This window comes from Liolophura sinensis, chromosome 13, assembly GCF_032854445.1.
Source record: "Liolophura sinensis isolate JHLJ2023 chromosome 13, CUHK_Ljap_v2, whole genome shotgun sequence".
Lineage (NCBI taxonomy): Eukaryota > Metazoa > Mollusca > Polyplacophora > Chitonida > Chitonidae > Liolophura > Liolophura sinensis.
The window spans coordinates 15,062,888-15,081,911 of NC_088307.1; the positions used below are offsets into that span (position 1 = coordinate 15,062,888).

Here is a 19,024-nt window from a genome sequence, read left to right on the forward strand (position 1 = left end):
CTTGCGCACATATTTTGGGGGGATAGAGGCTGTGATTGCCAACATCTAACACAAAACAATGCGTGTTATACCAAAACAACTGAGAAACCATGAGAGCTTGACAACTGTACATGACAGTCTGATAACTTGAGAACTGACAGTGATCAGTGCAGCACATTATATTTGGTCTCACACACAGTGCAATACGACATATTTTTAAAATTAATTATTTCTCGTTCAAGCAATCGCGTTTTTTAATTCTTTATACAGGCCTGTAATCGTACACACTAATGGCTTGAATACATGCGTATGATACCCATGGTTTGAATACCTGCGCATGATAACCTTGGTTTGAATACATGCGTATGGTAACCGTGCCAGAGTTTTTCAGAGACATGAGTTGGGGTGCGTTAATTTACCCTAAAATGTCGTGTAAATTTTCGTTATAAAAATATTTCTGTTCTTCACATGAAACCAAATTTCATGGTCTGAATTTTCGTTTTTTTTAACAAAATGTTCATAGTTTCAAAAGCAAGGAATTCCTCTGCACATAGCTTGTCACTCTGCAGGAATTTCTCTTAAATAGTACATGTGAAAATCTCTCCAAGATAACGACAATGACAACACCAAGAACAGCACATGTGAATCCTCTCCGCGTGCTCATCTATGAAAAAAACTTAACACTATCTCCCATTAAAAGATTCCTGAGGTTTCAATGGTTGTATGGTTTTCATTACATCTGTTTCACACGCCATAAACTTGCATAGAACTTGCCACGTGCTGGGAAGTGTTGGACAAAAACAACGAGGACAAAATATCTAAGTGTAAAAACTTCACACAAAGGCCTTACATGTTGTTACTCTCTTCCTAATCAGACGTCACAAGTGATTTCAGCAGAGAATTGTTCAAAAGCACATCTCCAGTTCTGAGAGAGAGGCGTCAAGGCTATTAGGAACAGGTGATGTCTGTGTTCCACCAAAACTCCCAGTCGTTTAACTACCTGGTGATTTGGAAAGTTGAATCCCGACGAAAGCCGAAAAAAAGGTGGTTTGTAGTTTAAACGGAAAACAAGTACAGACCTTAGTCCTGCTAAAATCTTTCGGGGATGAGTTTTGGTTCCATTACTCCAAACTGTCCCCAAGAACTAAATAGTGTTTGACATTAATCACAGAACAGCTCTGCTAACCTCCACAGTACATACACTCCATCAACCAGAGGCAGATCTTTACACAAAAGCCGGCATGGGCGTGGAATCCTTTTGGTGAGCCTTGGAAATTCCTACATGTATTAACACTTTAGTACTCAAACACAAATATATTATACCTATTTGAACTGCGTCCAGAAAAATAGACATCAATGAATACGTCACTTTTGCAGATGATATTTATTGCGAGAATTTCTTTTTTTTTGATAGATAGACGCATGAGACAAACAATCGTCGGTTTTGTTTGGAGAAAATCGATATAAGTTTCTAAGCAGTCCGAAGACTGATTTGTGCAGACCACAGATCGATTTGGAGGGTACTTGTCTCAGACATAAATGATCTAGTTATAAAATGATGAAAAGTGAAACGACAAATTGGGTTTACACATTGGGGAATGTTCATATGTGTAAATCATGCGGTGACATAGTGTGATACAAAATGACTGTATTTGCAGTTTGTATTATATAACTACAGAAAGTTTTCCGCAAACTAACAATAAAATGTACGAAAGTTAACTTCACTGGTTGAGTTAAAATATTTGCAGGCTTTGATATTCGTATGGGTAGTATGACCCAGCTTAATATATATAGGTATAAAACCATACTATCACAATGAGTTAAGCTTGCAAGCAAACAAAACCTTTATAGGCGTTGGCGTCATTAATTGATAGACGGCTAATTAATTACCTGAATTATGTACCCACAGGCATTTATTTCTCCATATAGGCTTTTGTGTGCGTGTATTTTTCTTCAGCGATATTTCCCACAGTTTCAAAAGTTAAATTAAATTTGTGAACTTAATTTGTGTTACTATGAACTCTAGAAAATTGCTTTTTTCATCCTCTTCTTGGTAAGAACGCTAACATTTCATTATTATTTTATTTTACGGAATGTTGTATGGAATGACTCTTTAGTTTTGTGCGTCTTATATCACAATATGTAAAAACTGGATTTAACACGCTCCACTGTTATTCGGACTCCCCGGAAACCCCAACACTTGGCCGTGTTGTTTGTTTAACCAATAATGTTTCCGAAGCTCTCAGGAGGCTAGGCCTATCTTGCAAAGAAAACAAACCATAACCAAGATCGTTGTGTGCGGCGGAAATAAAAAACCACTCCGGAACGCAAAAACTTTATGCAGTCGTCCAGATGGTAAAATCTTTTATTTATGTGGAGAGATATATCGCAATAAAAGTTGCCCTCATAAATACAAGGTTAATTACATGAAATACTTCTGCATTATTTTATGTGCGGATCACACATTTCGTTTTCAACCAAGTAATGGTTGTAGCTTTGTGTTGTTTTTCCGTTCAGACATCTCTGTTTAACGATTCCCAACAAAGCAGTCTGATGAGAAATATTTAGTCGTAACACAATTTTCACTTTTTGTCAACAAAATTGTCATTAATGACTATCTCAGAATGTGTGAAAAAAAAATGAAGAACAAAAGCAACAATTCAACTATTTAATTTTATTATTAAATATTTTTAGACTTTTTTTAAAATAAATGGTTTAATGCCAGCATAATGCCTTAAAATTGTTATACGCCTTTAGAATACAGCTCTGTTACAATTTTTTTTTGCCATGCGAACTGAATGTCATCTCTGTCAGGCATCAACACTGCACGTTAATTCCAATAATCGCTGGCCCCTTGTAGGCATATACCGTGAGGCATATTAAATAGTCTTCTCTTGTATATTTGATATTACATTTCGTCGTTTAGAATACACCATACATTTCAAGTATTACCCCTTGTTCGACACACACATGCGCGTCATTAATTGAAATAGATAAACAGTCTTACGATATATGTTTAATGCGACCTATTCAGACATGTACAAAGTGACTATCTGAAAGACACCCAGCACTCTGAAGTGTATTAATTTAAACATTTTTAATTCCCTTGAACTTAGTAATACCATCGATTCTAACTGAACCAGATACGACAACAGCTTGGAACCAAAGTATAGTTTTAAGAAAATTTAAGGCACATTCAAGATTGATGTATTTAAGTCCCTATAGTGGTAACAAGTTATAGAAAAAAGTTCTGAGCTAAAAAATATATATGTATATATAACGACTCAATAGAAAGAAGCAGGCTTATGTTCTACAGGCCTTTCAGAAATTAATTTCACGAACATATGCGTGTTGGCATTTCCCGCGGTCAAAAGCAGTTTACCATCTTTTCGCTGAGCGATCCCTGATTTTTAAACTACTACTGAGTTTTTTCCCAGAGCATCAAATGAGCTAGATATTAATGCCTTAAAATCTACGCTTTCCTGAGAGATGGATTGCGCTACACATTTTGAACGAACTGTCACCTATACCGAAGAATAAATGTTATGTGTAATATACTTCACGGCTTACACTGTTTTGATGTGTTAATGGTGTACAACGGAGTGTGATAAATCACGCGTGATCTACGTGAATATCACCGCACATCATACCACTGCCACTGGCTTATACAGTTTTATTCCTCTACAGGAGCACTTTCTGATTTTGTTTATTAAATAAATCATATGCATCATGTCTTGTTTTATTATCACTTGATGAATTCATGTGAAGTTTTATAAAAGCATATTTTACGACTTTTTATATTTACATAACGTAAAATTCTATAATATATACACTGACGCTGTATGATATGTGTTGAAGGACGCTTGTACCCCAATAGCTTTATACTGCAATATACGAAAAACAAGTACAGTGTAGTCTCCAACAATAATCCTACCTATCTTGACAGCTTATTCTGCATAGACATGAAGGTGGGAGTAATTCAGTTGATTCTATAAGCATTTAATTCGTTGAATGTATAATGGTAGAGTATATCGGCTAGTCAGGCCTGATATAGCTTACCTTACTGACCACCTAGTCGGCAATATTAAAACACTACATGATCCGTAAATCTTATTCTAAAGGCAAACGTTTTTATGTATGGTGGCTTATACTATAGAGCCCAGAGTTAGGCTTCTACCTTGAGGTATCACAGGGCTGACGAGAGACGACGAGGGTGTTTATGAAGTCACAAGTCAAAGTGCGGCCGGGTAATTGCTAATTTTGAAACATTGTCTGTGTCAATTAACACACAATTGGTAGAAAATCACCAGCACAAAGTTCCTGTTACACTGTTGTCACAAAACTTTCTGACAAACTTTGAATGAAAGTTGTTGATTACGTTTCAAAAGACGGTCTCAGACAGTCAACCTTGTCATCTGTTGTAACGGGACTGATACTAAAGTAAGGTACTCACCAAATATTAGTCACGTGTCAAGATTTATCTACCTCACTGTTTAAAGAGTACCGATGACAGGTGCTCTGGAAATGCTAACAGCGGTGTTAACCACAAAACAGACAGTTCATTACCTGCACAAAATCTTACCGAACTATAGGGCCGACAATTGAATTACTTATCGATTAGGCTCATATTCTTATCAAGATTCAACAACAGTTGAGAACCGTCACATCTTGTTAAAACATCTTGCCAAGGAGGGCATTTTCTGATTCAGGACTTTCAACGAGTTTAATTGACTTTATTAGTTGATGATTTTTTTATTTATTTTTTTTTGGCTCGTCAAACTGTTTTGAAACAGTTAGGTCTGTGAAAAAACCCGAGGCAATGTAGACTGTGATCAACGTGATATGGATTTAGTCGCTGTAACAGAGGCATACAATTAGATCACCGCGATCCCCTTACCACAACACAGGTTGTACATTGCGGTCCAACTCATTAAAGAACATTTGTTTAATATTACTGCTAATCTACTGTAATAGCCAGAAAGGCACGAAGCGGGGCCGTAAGTCAAGAGACGTACTCGTGGAGAAATTAGCATAACTAACTACAGGCAGTACTTAGATGTTCATCATTCGTGAGGTACCGTGGCTGGCTGGGGCGATGTAAGTGTTACCTGACTGCAGGCTAAAGCTCGCCTTCGCTACAGAGGCGTTGCGCTGAAGTCAAGCATGATGAGGATTTGACGACGTGCCTTTGCTCTTTGTATTGAGTATAACGTCCAAAGTTTTATTACACATGTTTAAATGTACCAGAAAGAGAGAAGCGGACTTACCTGGATTCTTGTCGGCTGTATCGTCATTACTGTTGTTAGAGACGCTGGAAATGTTGAGGTTCGTCGACGGGCTAGGTTGGTTACAATGGTTTTGTGGGGACAGAGTCCCATGATGGTGGATCTGAGACGGGGACGACTGATGATGAGGTGCGGTGGCGGCAAACATACTGCAGTCCTCCGCCGGCAGTTCTTCCAAATCCAACAAATGACTAACTGTAAAATTTGCTTTGCTAGCTTGCAGACTGGCTTGGTACGCCGAATTCACTCTGTCAAAGTGGGACCCGAATTGTGGCGGAGGCGGTGGCACACTCAAACTGTAGCTACTCATTTTCTACACTTCTCTTAAAATTTCCCTCCACGGAGTTGCAGCGTAACGAGTTAGTCCACCAACCTTATACAGCGGCTGTGGAGAGGAACCAGTGGGCATCGGCGAACTAGGAGTGGACGTATACAAGCAACCTGGCCTCCTCTCCAAGAAACTTATCGCCAGATTTATCGTTGTTTAAGAGGGAGGAACGTTCGCTGCCGATAAAGCTTCTAAGACATACCGAGCAACTTTGAGCTATTATTTTCTCGCTGCGGGATCGCTCGGTCGCAAATTAATCCGGAGAAGGCGTACGTTATACACCAGTCAGTGCCCTTAATTTTTTGAAAACATGTGTTCTGTTGATTCATTGAATAATGTCTAGGGTTAGGGGGCAAACCCATTTGAAGGTTAAGGGTGCCTCAGTTGAAGAGCGCGCCCAACGCAGACCGGTTGCCTAAGGAAGCAGGCTCCGCCCCTCCTCCTGTCAATCTCCACTGAAGCCCACCACGTGCCAGATGTAGCTTCACATATGGATTGTCGGAGCTGACTTTCGCTTAACGCACTCTTGCAACACTCTTCCCGGATAAACCAAGGTTCCTCTGCGTCCTTCTCCATTCATTATCACCACAACTTTACCATTTATTTTATTATATCTTATTATCAAATTATTACTCCCTAAGGACGTCTTCCATTACCACCAGTTGCTACTGTCGCACCAAATTCTACAATTTCGAGAAAAACTATTCTTCTTGGAAACGTTTCGTTGCACTTTAAGAAACTTTGCATTTATTTACTCTCTCCTTATTTTCAAGCCATGAAGTCCTTTGCCCACCACCCGTTTGATCAATCTGTTCTTTTCAGTACATTAGGTGCCATTTGTTTCCAATGCAAGCTTTACGGGTACCGTATCAGTAAACTATATATAGCGGCATGAACACCTTATCTTCTAATACATTAGATCATGTATCAATGGCACCTATTAACACCTAGTCTATAAAAAAATACCATATTCTGAAGCATTAATGAAATAATTCACTTGACATTTCATATAACAATTATTCTTTAAGGCCCTTGACCGTATAGCAAAATACTTTATTGATGACAAAAACATTCCCGAGATGCTATTTAGAGCTTTGTTTATTTGCACAACGTCACAGCCGGTGATATGTATGATTCCTAACTGAACTATTCTGCATACATATGAATGTTATCATTAGAGCGATATTCCTCACCCCCGCGTACTTTATACCATGTATTTTCATTGCAAGGACCCATTTCTTTCAACAACAAAACCCACTATTTATGTCATTAAACTATTTAAACCACTGTTGTGACAAGAAAATTTGCCAATTACCTTCTTCATTAGTACACCAAATAAATTTTCATTATTCTCGAGAGGTACAGATAATCTGGACTAACTGCTTTTCATAATGTGAACTGTTGGATTTTGTAATAAAGAAACCGGGACATCGTAAAGGTTAATCAATTTAACCCGTAACTTACAAATATCAACCGGGTAGTTTTTCCGTGTACATGTTGCTGTTATCTTTGACGTCCTATATGCTGTAAACAAAACCTTTTAATGTACATAATTTTATTAATTATAAAGTTCTGGGCTGGGCTTGTTTTTACTACAGATGATGGAGCTTTGTCAAGTAACCATGTGTTCACACCTTAGGTAAATTTGTAAGAGGTGCATGCTCTCGTGAACTTCTTCAGGAACGGTAGATGGTGCTGATCACATCCAGTCGGCGGTATACCATTTTTGGTGGATGTGCGTATTTCATCTCCACATTCACGTTCACATTAACCCGACATAACCTACATCAAGAAATCATTTACATAAAGATTAAATGTCCAGATTTTCTATATAGGTATATGTCCCATCACATATGCATGTTACACAGTATAAAGAAGAGCTCTTTAATGGGAAAAACAATCCTCGATTCGGACAACACATATGGTCGTCTATCTTATAATTGTGTAATGAGTCCTATATACATTCACTGATGCTTCGAAAAGTTTTGTCGTTAACAACTATTACTTCGGTTAACTGATCGAGCCAGAATTTCTAACATTTAACAATAAATCGGTAATTCATCGATGGGGCATAGACAGTCAGTTGAGATCTTGCACGCAGTCACAAACTCACGAAAAGGAGAAGTTTAAAATTATGGCGAACTTAACCTTTAGGAAATTTGCCATAATATCTTTTGTTGCGATTTGTAAAATTAGGCTTCGAACTCCCTAAGCACAAACCCATGCGAGCAAGTCTTTAGTCATTGGTCAAAAGTTAAGCAATGAAAATTAAAATTGAATGAATTTTAAATGGAGAATTGTAAATAAACAAAGGTCAGAACATACAGTTTTGTCTGTCAGCATGTCTACCAAGTAGCTCAAATACATAAGCCAAAAAAGGAAAGGTAGGAAGGTAACATTTGTGTATAAACAGTAGTTGACTTACTTTTCAAGTATAGCTGTTTACAATTTGCATTTGTGATTAAACAAAATGCAGTTTATCATATAAGGAACCCCTTCAAAATGAAACAATAAAACATCAACGCATATTTATGTAGATGAGGTGGTTCACTGAATGTCTGGAAATAATTTCCTACCATTTCTACTATCCACATAGCAATCAGAAATTTATGGAATATTGTTAAAACCATTTACTAAATGATTTTGACACTTTCGTGTAAATTTGGTGCGAAATAGATCGTCTTCGGAGTTTGAAATAAAGTTACATTTTTTTTACGTCAACATGTTGTGTTTTCTTTGGGACATAATTTTTTCCAAACAATGTATATGTTGTGGCTACCTGTTTTAAAAAGTATAAAAGGTTTAATATGAATATATTTGGGTAGAAAAAAACATTACAGGTTGTGGATAAAAAATAATTCATATCATGTACTAATTGTTTCTACCGCGTTTCGGTTGTTTTAAGCAAGGGCTGTAGTTAGCATCTTGTCGTTTACGATGTCGGTCGTGTCTCCTACGACAACTGGTCTTCCACCAATATAGTATTGGATGTCACGTCGTTGTCTTCGCGAAAGTCCGTCAGTAACTTGCCAGAATCACTCTGAGATATATATATATATATATATATATATATATATATATATATATATATATATATATATATATATATATATATATATATATATATATACGACCTCCTTATACCTTGTTTAAAATACTTTATATACCTTTCCTTATATACACGTTACCGTTTATCTTTCATATTGTTTCTCAATCAAACGTTCTTGGGATGTTGTGTTTAGATTTACAACCCACGCACACACTTTCCCAAATGGCAAACTACTTCATTTCAATACATTTTTACCCCAACATAAACACACTCAAATAAAGAGAATTCCAAGCGTGTGGCTCAGTCGTCCAGCGGTTGGACATATGGTAACATTACTGCAAATGTCCGAGGAACACTAAGTCCTTTTGACAGTTTACGGCTTAATCCCTGTAAGTCTCGTGAGAAACCTTCACAAATCCTATTTCTATCTTAATGCTGGTGCAGACTCCGACAGAACCAGCAGACATTCTGCCATACGTCAGTCTGCATGACATCAGACTACACACAGTTAGGACTTAATCTCGCGTAACGATTATGCGTGCACTGTAGCTACCTGATTTAAAAAGTATAAACGGTTAAATGTGAATATATTTCGGTTGAAAGAACATAACAAGTTGTGGATAAAAATACTGTAGTTCTTTTCATGCTTTGGTTGTTGAAGCAAGCACTGTCGCATCTTGCTTGTTACAACACGTGCCCTCCTAGTCCACTGAGATCATATCTTGCCTGTCACAACACGTGTCCTGTTGTTCACTAAATTCACATATTACTGGGTGCGTAATTTTGTCAACAGAAATCACATTTACACACATAACATATATGTTCTCTAGCGTACTCCACAGCTTGCTTGCAAGAATACTTGTCTCCTTTTCTGCTGACAAGGCATTTTTGTAAAAAACAAAATCGTCATATTTTCTTTTGAGATTAGATCCTCTTGCCTATGCTCACTTTTACATTTAATTTCAAAGAAAGGAAGTACATACTGTATTACTTTCTATATCTCGCTCACATCCTTATTACATGGTTGGTAAGGCCCACCACTGTGACCAAAGAAAATATCGTTAATAATACCCGTTTACCCTACTGTAGACCGTGCTCTTTCACGAATATCGAATGTATCAAATCCGACGTTTTGTCCTTTCTGGATTCGATATAGCTCGCCAAACCGAAACACCCCGTGCCTACTATTAACATATAGGCATCACTGGGGGCAGAGGGTTTACATCTTTGGTAAAGCACACTGATCATGCGTAATGATCATTCTCTGTTTTGCCATCGCATTAAAGTCCGAGAAGAGAATGTCCGCCGTAATATTCATTAAGTATGATCTGGAAGTTCAATCATTTTTCGGTTTGGATAAATATGCAATGAATGTAGAAAACATTGGCTACAGGAACAGAATAGACAGTTTTAGAAATATCTATATTCCTACTCTATGCCATGGGTGTTGACTGTGCCTCCTTACAATTTAAATTCGCATGGTGTAATCTTTAAGTCTTATTTAATTTAAAGGAGAAGAAAACATAAAAAATGATGTCAAACTCAGATGAAAGACCATGAAAATTTTTTTGCAAATATGGTCTTTATGGTTTTTTTTTTTTTCGAATGTTTCATTCACGAGGAAAGGGAATTTGTTTGGGTATTTGCGACCACGTCTTGGTATCTATCGTCTTTGCATATTAACAATGTTCTAAATAACTAATGTTCTGCATGACTAATCACTTTATTTGAATTTTAATCTGATATATTTTTATACTATTTATGAATATTTTAAAATATAAAACCAGGTTGAACACACCTGTTAGTTGAAAAGACCTAATATATTTATTAAACATGTGGTACATTCTCATTTATAACATTATTATCCAAAGAAAATTTATACCAGGAAGTGGTCCCAACTATCCAACATGCAACATTTATTTTCAAGCCTCTTTTTCTATTTAAAGTAAAATCGAAAAATATATTGAAGACCATTTTAACAACTAACTTTTCACACTCTTTTATATGAACTTAATGTAATTTTTTATGTTTTCTCCACCTTTAATATATACACAACAGCATGATATAACAAATACTTTCTTTCACTTCACATGAACCCGCTTCACAGCAGTAATACATACATACACACTTACATACATACACACATACATACACACATACACACATGCATACACACACACACAAATACACACACACATACATACACACATGCACACATACATACACACACACACGCATACATACACACACACATACACACACACACACACACACACACACACACACACACACACACACACACACACACAATGACAACATCATCATGTTTATAAATATTCTTGAGTACGGCGTAAAACAGCAGTGAAATAAATATATAAATAAGTAAATAAATCAAAAATAGTGCAGAAAATTTACGTCTAAGATAACAGTAAAATACCCTGACAAAGTAAAACAGTCACATAGTGACATATTATTAAAAACAGAATATGTTAAATTTTACACGTATTCTAGTAATTCAATATAAAGACTGTATCAGATTAACAAAATATTATGTCGACTATGACACAGTATTGTGTTATAATTACAGACTACATCTAGCATCACTCAATCGCAGATTATTGACTGAATGCACTGGTGGACATCTGTACTCTATTTATAAAGAGCCCTGTATTCCTGCAATCAAGATAACGGTTCTGTTCCGTAGCGGACCATGAGAAGACACTAAAATTATAGTGGGGGAATGCTGGCTTGGTACATAGAATTTGACGACTAAAAACGTAAAAAAAGAATTCCGGAAATCAGAAAAAAAATCTACAAAACTGACAAATAAGCAACGCAGTAAACAAACAGGGAATTAAGGCAAACAAACCCAAATTATGCATGATATTTCATTAATTTATTGTTGTTCGATTTGATGGTTTTTCAAGCCGTTCACGGCAATTTAGCAATGCCAGGTTTAGGCTAGGAAGAAGCCCACTGGCCTTTGCCAAGAACTTGACTTATCTACTCAATTGAAGGTGCAGTTTGACCAGCGAAAACTGGATTCGAACCTCCAACCTTCATGGTGAGAGGTCGATCGGCTGTCGCGAATGAGCCATGGGCGCTCCACAGAAACAATGGTGTAAAAAACGATATAATGTAAAAATCGGTTTTAAAAGTACTAAAAATAATAATAATTATAATAATGTTACATTACTGAAAGAGAGCGCTGCCCATAATGTAATAACGTTACATAAACTACAGAAACCAAGCGCTGCCTATAGTGAAATAGTGTTACATTACGGATAGCAAGCGCCAACCATAGTGTAATAATTATTACATTATTCATGGATAACCTTCACCGGGTGCATTCTGCGTATTACGTAACATGTGTTACACTGCGGGTATAGGCCAGACCCATGCATGTTTCTGAACATTGCACACACTTGCTTTCAATAAAAATGTATTCTCAACTAGAAAGGATATTTTCCTCCTTCCCCCGACCTTAGCAGGGATGACTGTGGCAACACAACAGTTTACCAAAATAAATCAGTCTGGGCTATAGCGGTTTAAGTTTTTGCAAATTCTAGTTTCAGTATAAAGGCTTATCGTATAAGGGGTAAAACCAGAGCAACGAGTACAGTGTGATCACACACAACTGGTGAAATACGACCTCTTGCCAGTTTACTTGTATCTCAGAGTTTTATTCCAACTGTTCGTTTAAATGATTAAATGGTAGCAAATGAAGTCGTGGGTTAAGATTTATTTTTTTTTTTATTTATTTATTTGATTGGTGTTTTACGCCGTACTCAAGAATATTCAGTGGGTTACGAAGAACTAGGTAAAAAAAACGTTTGATGATAGTCGATAGTCTAGAATTACTCAAAATGATGTCATGTCATCAAGTTTAATACACATTAAACAATGCAAAGGGACAAGGCCTCGGGGATCTTTAGGCCACCAGTAGAATTATGGTTTATGCAGGGATACAATATAAGAGACTTAAGGTCGAACATTGTTATGTTATACGCATATGTATTAACAAGCCACGGATACACAGGACCCCGGATATATAAATTTTCTATAATTCCTGAGTATAGTCCGGAGGGAACTGCAGCACTTGGCTAGGTACCAGACAAACTTATATAAAGTGGATTCAGTGGAAACAAGATGTAGTGTAAAATATTACATTGTAAAGAATCTGTTATCTACATCGACGACGAATACCCCACACGACTGAGTCAGCAAGAGCCCGGACTATGGCAAATATAGCCTTATCTTATGTCAAATAGGCAGCAAATTCTACCTTGAACCGATTGTTTACCCATGTGTAAGAATAACTCTATTTACACAAATATATTAATATATATTGAAGTAAATAAAATATTATTTTTAAATAATGTGCACAAGATGAATAATAACTACCTACAGGGCAATAAAACACAGTTATGACACGATGGGTATAGCATTTGCTACCCACCATGTTACAATGTTACATTATATGTAATTCATGACGTTTACAAATTGTTATACACCATGAATGTCATAACGGGTCTGAACACGTGAATTTCTGGAAATAATTTCTTTATTAAAGGTCATTAATCCGTTTACTGGGTAATTTTGTAATACATAAGTAATGTAACTCTGAAAAAGCTTTCTGTTGACCCAATGTTTCAGCACTACTCCTGATAACGTCATAATAAAGTGCTGAAATATTGAGTCAAAATGAAACTTTTGTTTTTTCGGAGTTACACTACATGTGTATTACGTGAAACTATTAGTGGATCTAATGGATTTTGGGTAATTTTGTGTTTGCAAGAAAACATTAATACGAGTTTTAATCCATATTTAAACATGCGTATACAGGCCCTCTAAGCACTATTGCTGTTCATTATCAACAAAATTTATAATCGAAAATATTCCGACGTACAATTCATATATACTGTCTTCATCAGCAGTGTTTTATTTCTTCGCAATGTGTATTAAGTCTACTTTTGTGTTCATTTTCACGTACACACATTTCGAACATTTAAAAAAAAATGCAGCGAGCCGATGTGGACACATGATCAGTTATGACTGCATGTAGTTACGTCATCTGAATGTCAGTCAGTTGTATACGTCACTACAGCTCCACGTTTGTCATTATTTTTAATGCTGGATTTAAACGAGGCAGAACCTTCTTGGACGACAGTCGCGTGGCATTACGTAAAGATTTGGGGGCCTTAAGGCAATGAAACCCAACCGGAAAATCTTTGATGGATATGAACTGCCTATGCGACATTTGGATGAAATGGAAAGTGTCTTTTAAAAGCTTTAATTAATTTCCTGCACATCAAACGGCGTGACTTTGTCGACTCTGTGTAAAAAACATCTGCAAACTTCTGCTTTAATTCATCTGAAGTATTAGCTTGTGTTTGTGAATAGCTTCTGTTGTGGGCTGTTTTTAGTCGTTCCAGTCCAGGCTGCATACAACACAGCAGAATCGTTTAATGTTTACATATTCCAAATCGGCGCAACTGGTTTTTGCGAGGCTTCCCTGCAGTTGGCAAACGTGCTTTTTTCCCGGTCTTCGTATTCCATTTTTTTTTTGTAGCTTTTCATCGCGGCGTATATCCGCTTTTTCAAAAACCGCCTTTAGTTTGCTGAAAGATACCTTCATACCGAGACAAACTGTAAGCCGAGATACCTCTGTACCGCATGAAATATGATTTTGTTTCCAAACAGTATATACGATAACAAGTGTGCCAGTTACGAACGATTGTTAATGAACGGGAGCACACACTCTCCCAGAACTCTGCTTCCCAGCACATGGGGCCGACGCCAGCCTGACTGCAGGGGCCGGGCTTCCCTGACAAGACAAGCGGGCAGGAGCGGATGTAAAGCCCCCCCTAACAGGTTTGATCAAAGACCCTCGCTGTTTGATGGACTCCAAGAAAACTCGAGCTCGGCTGTAAAAAGTCGAGTGTACTAGCAGAGGGCGGGAGGTGGCAGAGATATGTATCCAAGAAGAATTTGTAGCGGTGATGTCTCACCTTTGACCTACAGCTCCTTGCAAACCTCAGTCAGATTTTAATCGCTTTCATGTCGCGTTGGAAAACGACCAGTGATAATGGCATAATGTAGCACAACAACAACGATACGCGGACATAACGGAAAGCAATAATGAAAACATTTTATCTTAAATGTCATTAAGGGGGGAAAACGCGAAAAAGACATAAGTTGATCTGACATCGTTGTAGACTACACGGTGAAGACATAAATGGTTTAACATAAATGTAAATTTGATTAAACTTACTTGATTTCTGCAAGGGATAAAGCAAGCTCCTTGGAGTTTTATTCCCGCCATTTGTTCTGCCAAGCTACTGGGGAATGTATTTGGTGTGTGTGTGTGTGTGTGTGTGTGTGTGTGTGTGTGTGGTGAATAAAAAAAATCAAATCAAATGAAAACAATAAATTACATAGAAGAACTACGAACTTCAACAGCGAATAAGTCATCTTAAAATTGTATGTCTTGCATGCTTAAGCACAATGAAAACAACCTAAAAACAAACAGCTGTATTTTATAAAAGTATGCAACCAGCTGAGATACGGGTACGCCATTAGAATTTCCTGTAAACGTCCAGCAAATACTGTATAAGTTTTACACATGTTGGGTAAAAGTTCCACATTTATAAGAACTAAGGTATTTATGCTTGAAAATCTGTACTGTGTCATCTCCCAAAGTAGAGAACGGTACGTGAGTGATAATGATACTGTGTGCCGCAATGTGTCATGTAACACAACATACAGTGGTATGTGAGTGATAATGATACTGTGTGCCGCACGGTGTCATGTCCCACAACAGACAATGGTACATGAGTGATAATGATACTGTGTGCCGCACGGTGTCATGTCCCACAACAGACAGTGGTACGTGAGTGATAATGATACTGTGTGCCGCACGGTGTCATGTCCCACAACATACAGTGGTACGTGAGTGATAATGATACTGTGTGCCGCACGGTGTCATGTCCCACAACAGACAGTGGTACGAGAGTGACAATGATACTCTGTGCCGCACGGTGTCATCTCCCACAACAGACAGTGGTACGTGAGTGATAATGATACTGTGTGCCGCAATGTGTCATCTCCCACAACAGACAGTGGTACGTGAGTGACAATGATACTGTGTGCCGCACGGTGTCATGTCCCACAACATACAGTGGTACGAGAGTGATAATGATACTGTGTGCCGCACGGTGTCATCTCCCACAACATACAGTGGTACGAGAGTGACAATGATACTGTGTGCCGCACGGTGTCATCTCCCACAACAGACAATGATGTGTGAGTGACAATGATACTATGTGCCGCAATGTGTCATCTCCCACAACAGACAGTGGTACGTGAGTGATAATGATACTGTGTGCCGCACGGTGTCATCTCCCACAACAGACAATGGTGTGTGAGTGACAATGATACTGTGTGCCGCAATGTGTCATCTCCCACAACAGACAGTGGTAGGCCTACGTCAGTGATAATGATACTGTGTACCGCACGGTGTCATCTCCCACAACAGACAATGATGTGTGAGTGACAATGATACTATGTGCCGCAATGTGTCATCTCCCACAACAGACAGTGGTATGTGAGTGAGAATGATACTATAAAAAAGACAAATGACTGTATGTATTTATTTGGTTAATTGTTTATTTATTTATGTAATTGACTGGCGTTTAACGTTGTAAACATATATGATAGTTACACATATGACGGCTATCAGACTGATGGTTGAAGGAAATCCGAATGCATGAGTGAACCAGCGCCCTGCATCTGGTACAAGACCAACCTTACGACGCTAAGCAGCGACAGAAGCAGCAAGCCCTGGGTTCTGGATTCGAAATCAGTGTTCAGGAGCCTGTAGTATTAACAACGAAACAGGGCGTGAAATGTCTGTATGAGGAACAACTAATCCCAGGTTGTTAATGATTTCGTCACTATATGCTATTATTATATTTTCACCTCTGTTATTATCCCCGATCATCCTATTGGGATGGATATGTGTTAATAACTTTTTGTTGGGTCACTGAAAGCTGAAAACTACCGGTAGTTCTACCAGCCATTGAAACTGAATCCGTTTTGTACATAATATCACCTCAAAAATCTTGTTTTACCTTTGACAATTTGCATTCATTCACTCAGAATTATGGGAATATCAAATAAAACGCTGAAAATATGCAAAAGCTGTTAAAACCTTGGTAACAAAATCGGAACATGTTTTCTACGTTGTGCTAATTTCAATAAACGCATAGCCCTTTATACCTTAACGCAAGTTTTCACTGAGTTAATTAGTATTGCTATTAAAAAAAAATTCCAGTAATATTAGGCTCTGTCACTATATGGCATCATTCGACTCATAGTCACGTGATGTTACAAATGGCTAGCTGCGTAAACGGATTACAAGAAGAGATAACAGCGCTTGTCGTTTTGAAAGATTTCCATTTGATTCTAAACAAAGATTTCTGCGAAAACACTAAACAGTAAGGTTATGTTTAGAGTGCACAGGATCCTCCAATGTATAAGAACACAGATATCAAGGCAATGCACTTCAGCGTGCAAGTCCAGCAAGGTACAATTAACGTATCGTTCAACACTATGCACCTTGGCTGTGTTAAAACTGATACAAGCGAGAGAGTCTGGACAAAATTATGGCGCTGTTACATTTCTAGATTGATCACAGGCGTTTGACACAGCCACTCAAGAAATATTATTCTAAAAGCTTCAATAAATAGTTGTGCCGTTACATGTCCTCTAGGTATGAATAAGTAAACCTTAATAACACATTCTCTTTACAAAAGGAAATTACATGTGGAGTTTCCCGAGGGTATGTTCTAAGACCAATCCTCTTTTAAATATATATATATATATATATACTTGGTTATCATATGATGAACTCTCTTAAAACAGCCCCAAAACGGAATATGTAGGTTGTCTGTCCAGGCAAAAAATCATACATACCGAAAGTAGCAATAAATAGATGAACAAAAACACAGCTTTAATTTATTAAACTTGTCTATACCAATACAAAAAAAATCTCTCGAAATAGTATAGTGTTAATTCATGCGAAAAAGTGCCTTAACAAAAAAAATTAACTATTTATATGCTATATTATTTCGTAATATTCGCTTGCTTGTTATATTATAGCCCCACGAAGGGCATCTGAAACCGTTGATAATGCTTCAAACTAACAACTTGTTTCAATTAACAGCCATACCCGAAATCCTGTCTCACACTAGGCCCTTGTTTGGAGATTTAAAACTGCCAATAGTCTGGCAAAAAAGATGCATTGTTGCAAATTTGTTTCGCTATGGCTTGCTCTAGAGTAGAAGAAGATCCTAAGTTCAGTGAATAGGAGACGGCTACTGTGTATGACCGTTATGATGCATTTATTTATTTATTTGACTGGAGTTTTACGTCGTACTCAATAATATATAATTTATACGACGGCGGTCAGACTTATGGTGAGAGAAAGCCGGGCAGAGCACGGGGAAAACCCACGACCATCCCCAGGTTGCTGGTAAACCTTCCCACGTACGGCCAGCATGAACTGGACTTCACTGAGAGGCTCCTGGGTCATTGCGCTGTGCTGGCGTACTAACTCCCTCGGCCACGGATGTTCCGAACGCCCGTAATGTGATAAAAATTCGTAACGTAATGTGATATTGTTACATAATTCGACTGTATTAGGTCTACTCTAGAACTGGTGAATACCCGTTTTGTGCCGATAACGTAATGTACGAATCAATTTATTTCTACACTAATTATTTGTGTAAACGAGTGTACTTGAAAAATATTCTTGTGTTCTTTTCCATTTAGCGAAAGACTTATTCTGGTCGAGTTGCCATCCCTCACAAATTTTTGTCACAGTTCTTAGTACTAACGGCGACTTATTGGAGGAAATGGCGAAAGTTGTGCAATATTTTTGGATCTGTCACCATGGCTTTGAGTTTTACCTCTTGATATTCCGGCATACTGACTCTGCAAGTTAGATGCAATTTTACTTACATCATCAATCAAAACGAAATCATTGTTCTTCCCTCTGTATAACAATGCGCCTTTTTGATGAACAACTCCAGCACTGTACGACAGCACTCCTTTCTTCAGTTGATCTCTCTTTAAAAGGGATACAAAATGTTCAAATTCACAGAATTGATTATTTTTCCCGTGTCTCACCCATTATGACAACCCGTTAAACGCGAATTTTGATACTTCAGGGAACCAGTTCCGTCACTCAGTGCCACAGTGGTAGGTACTACCACCGATAATTCGAGTAGGACGCAATGTAAACTCATGACGTCATGCGCGTTTTCCGTCAGTCAGTCTGAATATTCAGTTATGACCTCATGGGTTCCTCCGCGCCCTTGG

General features: G+C 37.7%; 1 protein-coding gene across 1 annotated transcript in view; it reads right to left on the minus strand.

The window, feature by feature from the left end:
* LOC135480658 (paired mesoderm homeobox protein 2-like) overlaps positions 1-5,778 on the minus strand; it is a 35,506-nt gene extending 29,728 nt beyond the window's left edge. The window contains exon 1 of the mRNA XM_064760553.1: positions 5,247-5,778. Coding sequence (XP_064616623.1) covers positions 5,247-5,574 — 328 coding nt within the window. The 5' untranslated portion in view covers positions 5,575-5,778. The remainder of the gene's footprint in view (positions 1-5,246) is intronic.
* Positions 5,779-19,024: the final 13,246 nt, after the last annotated feature.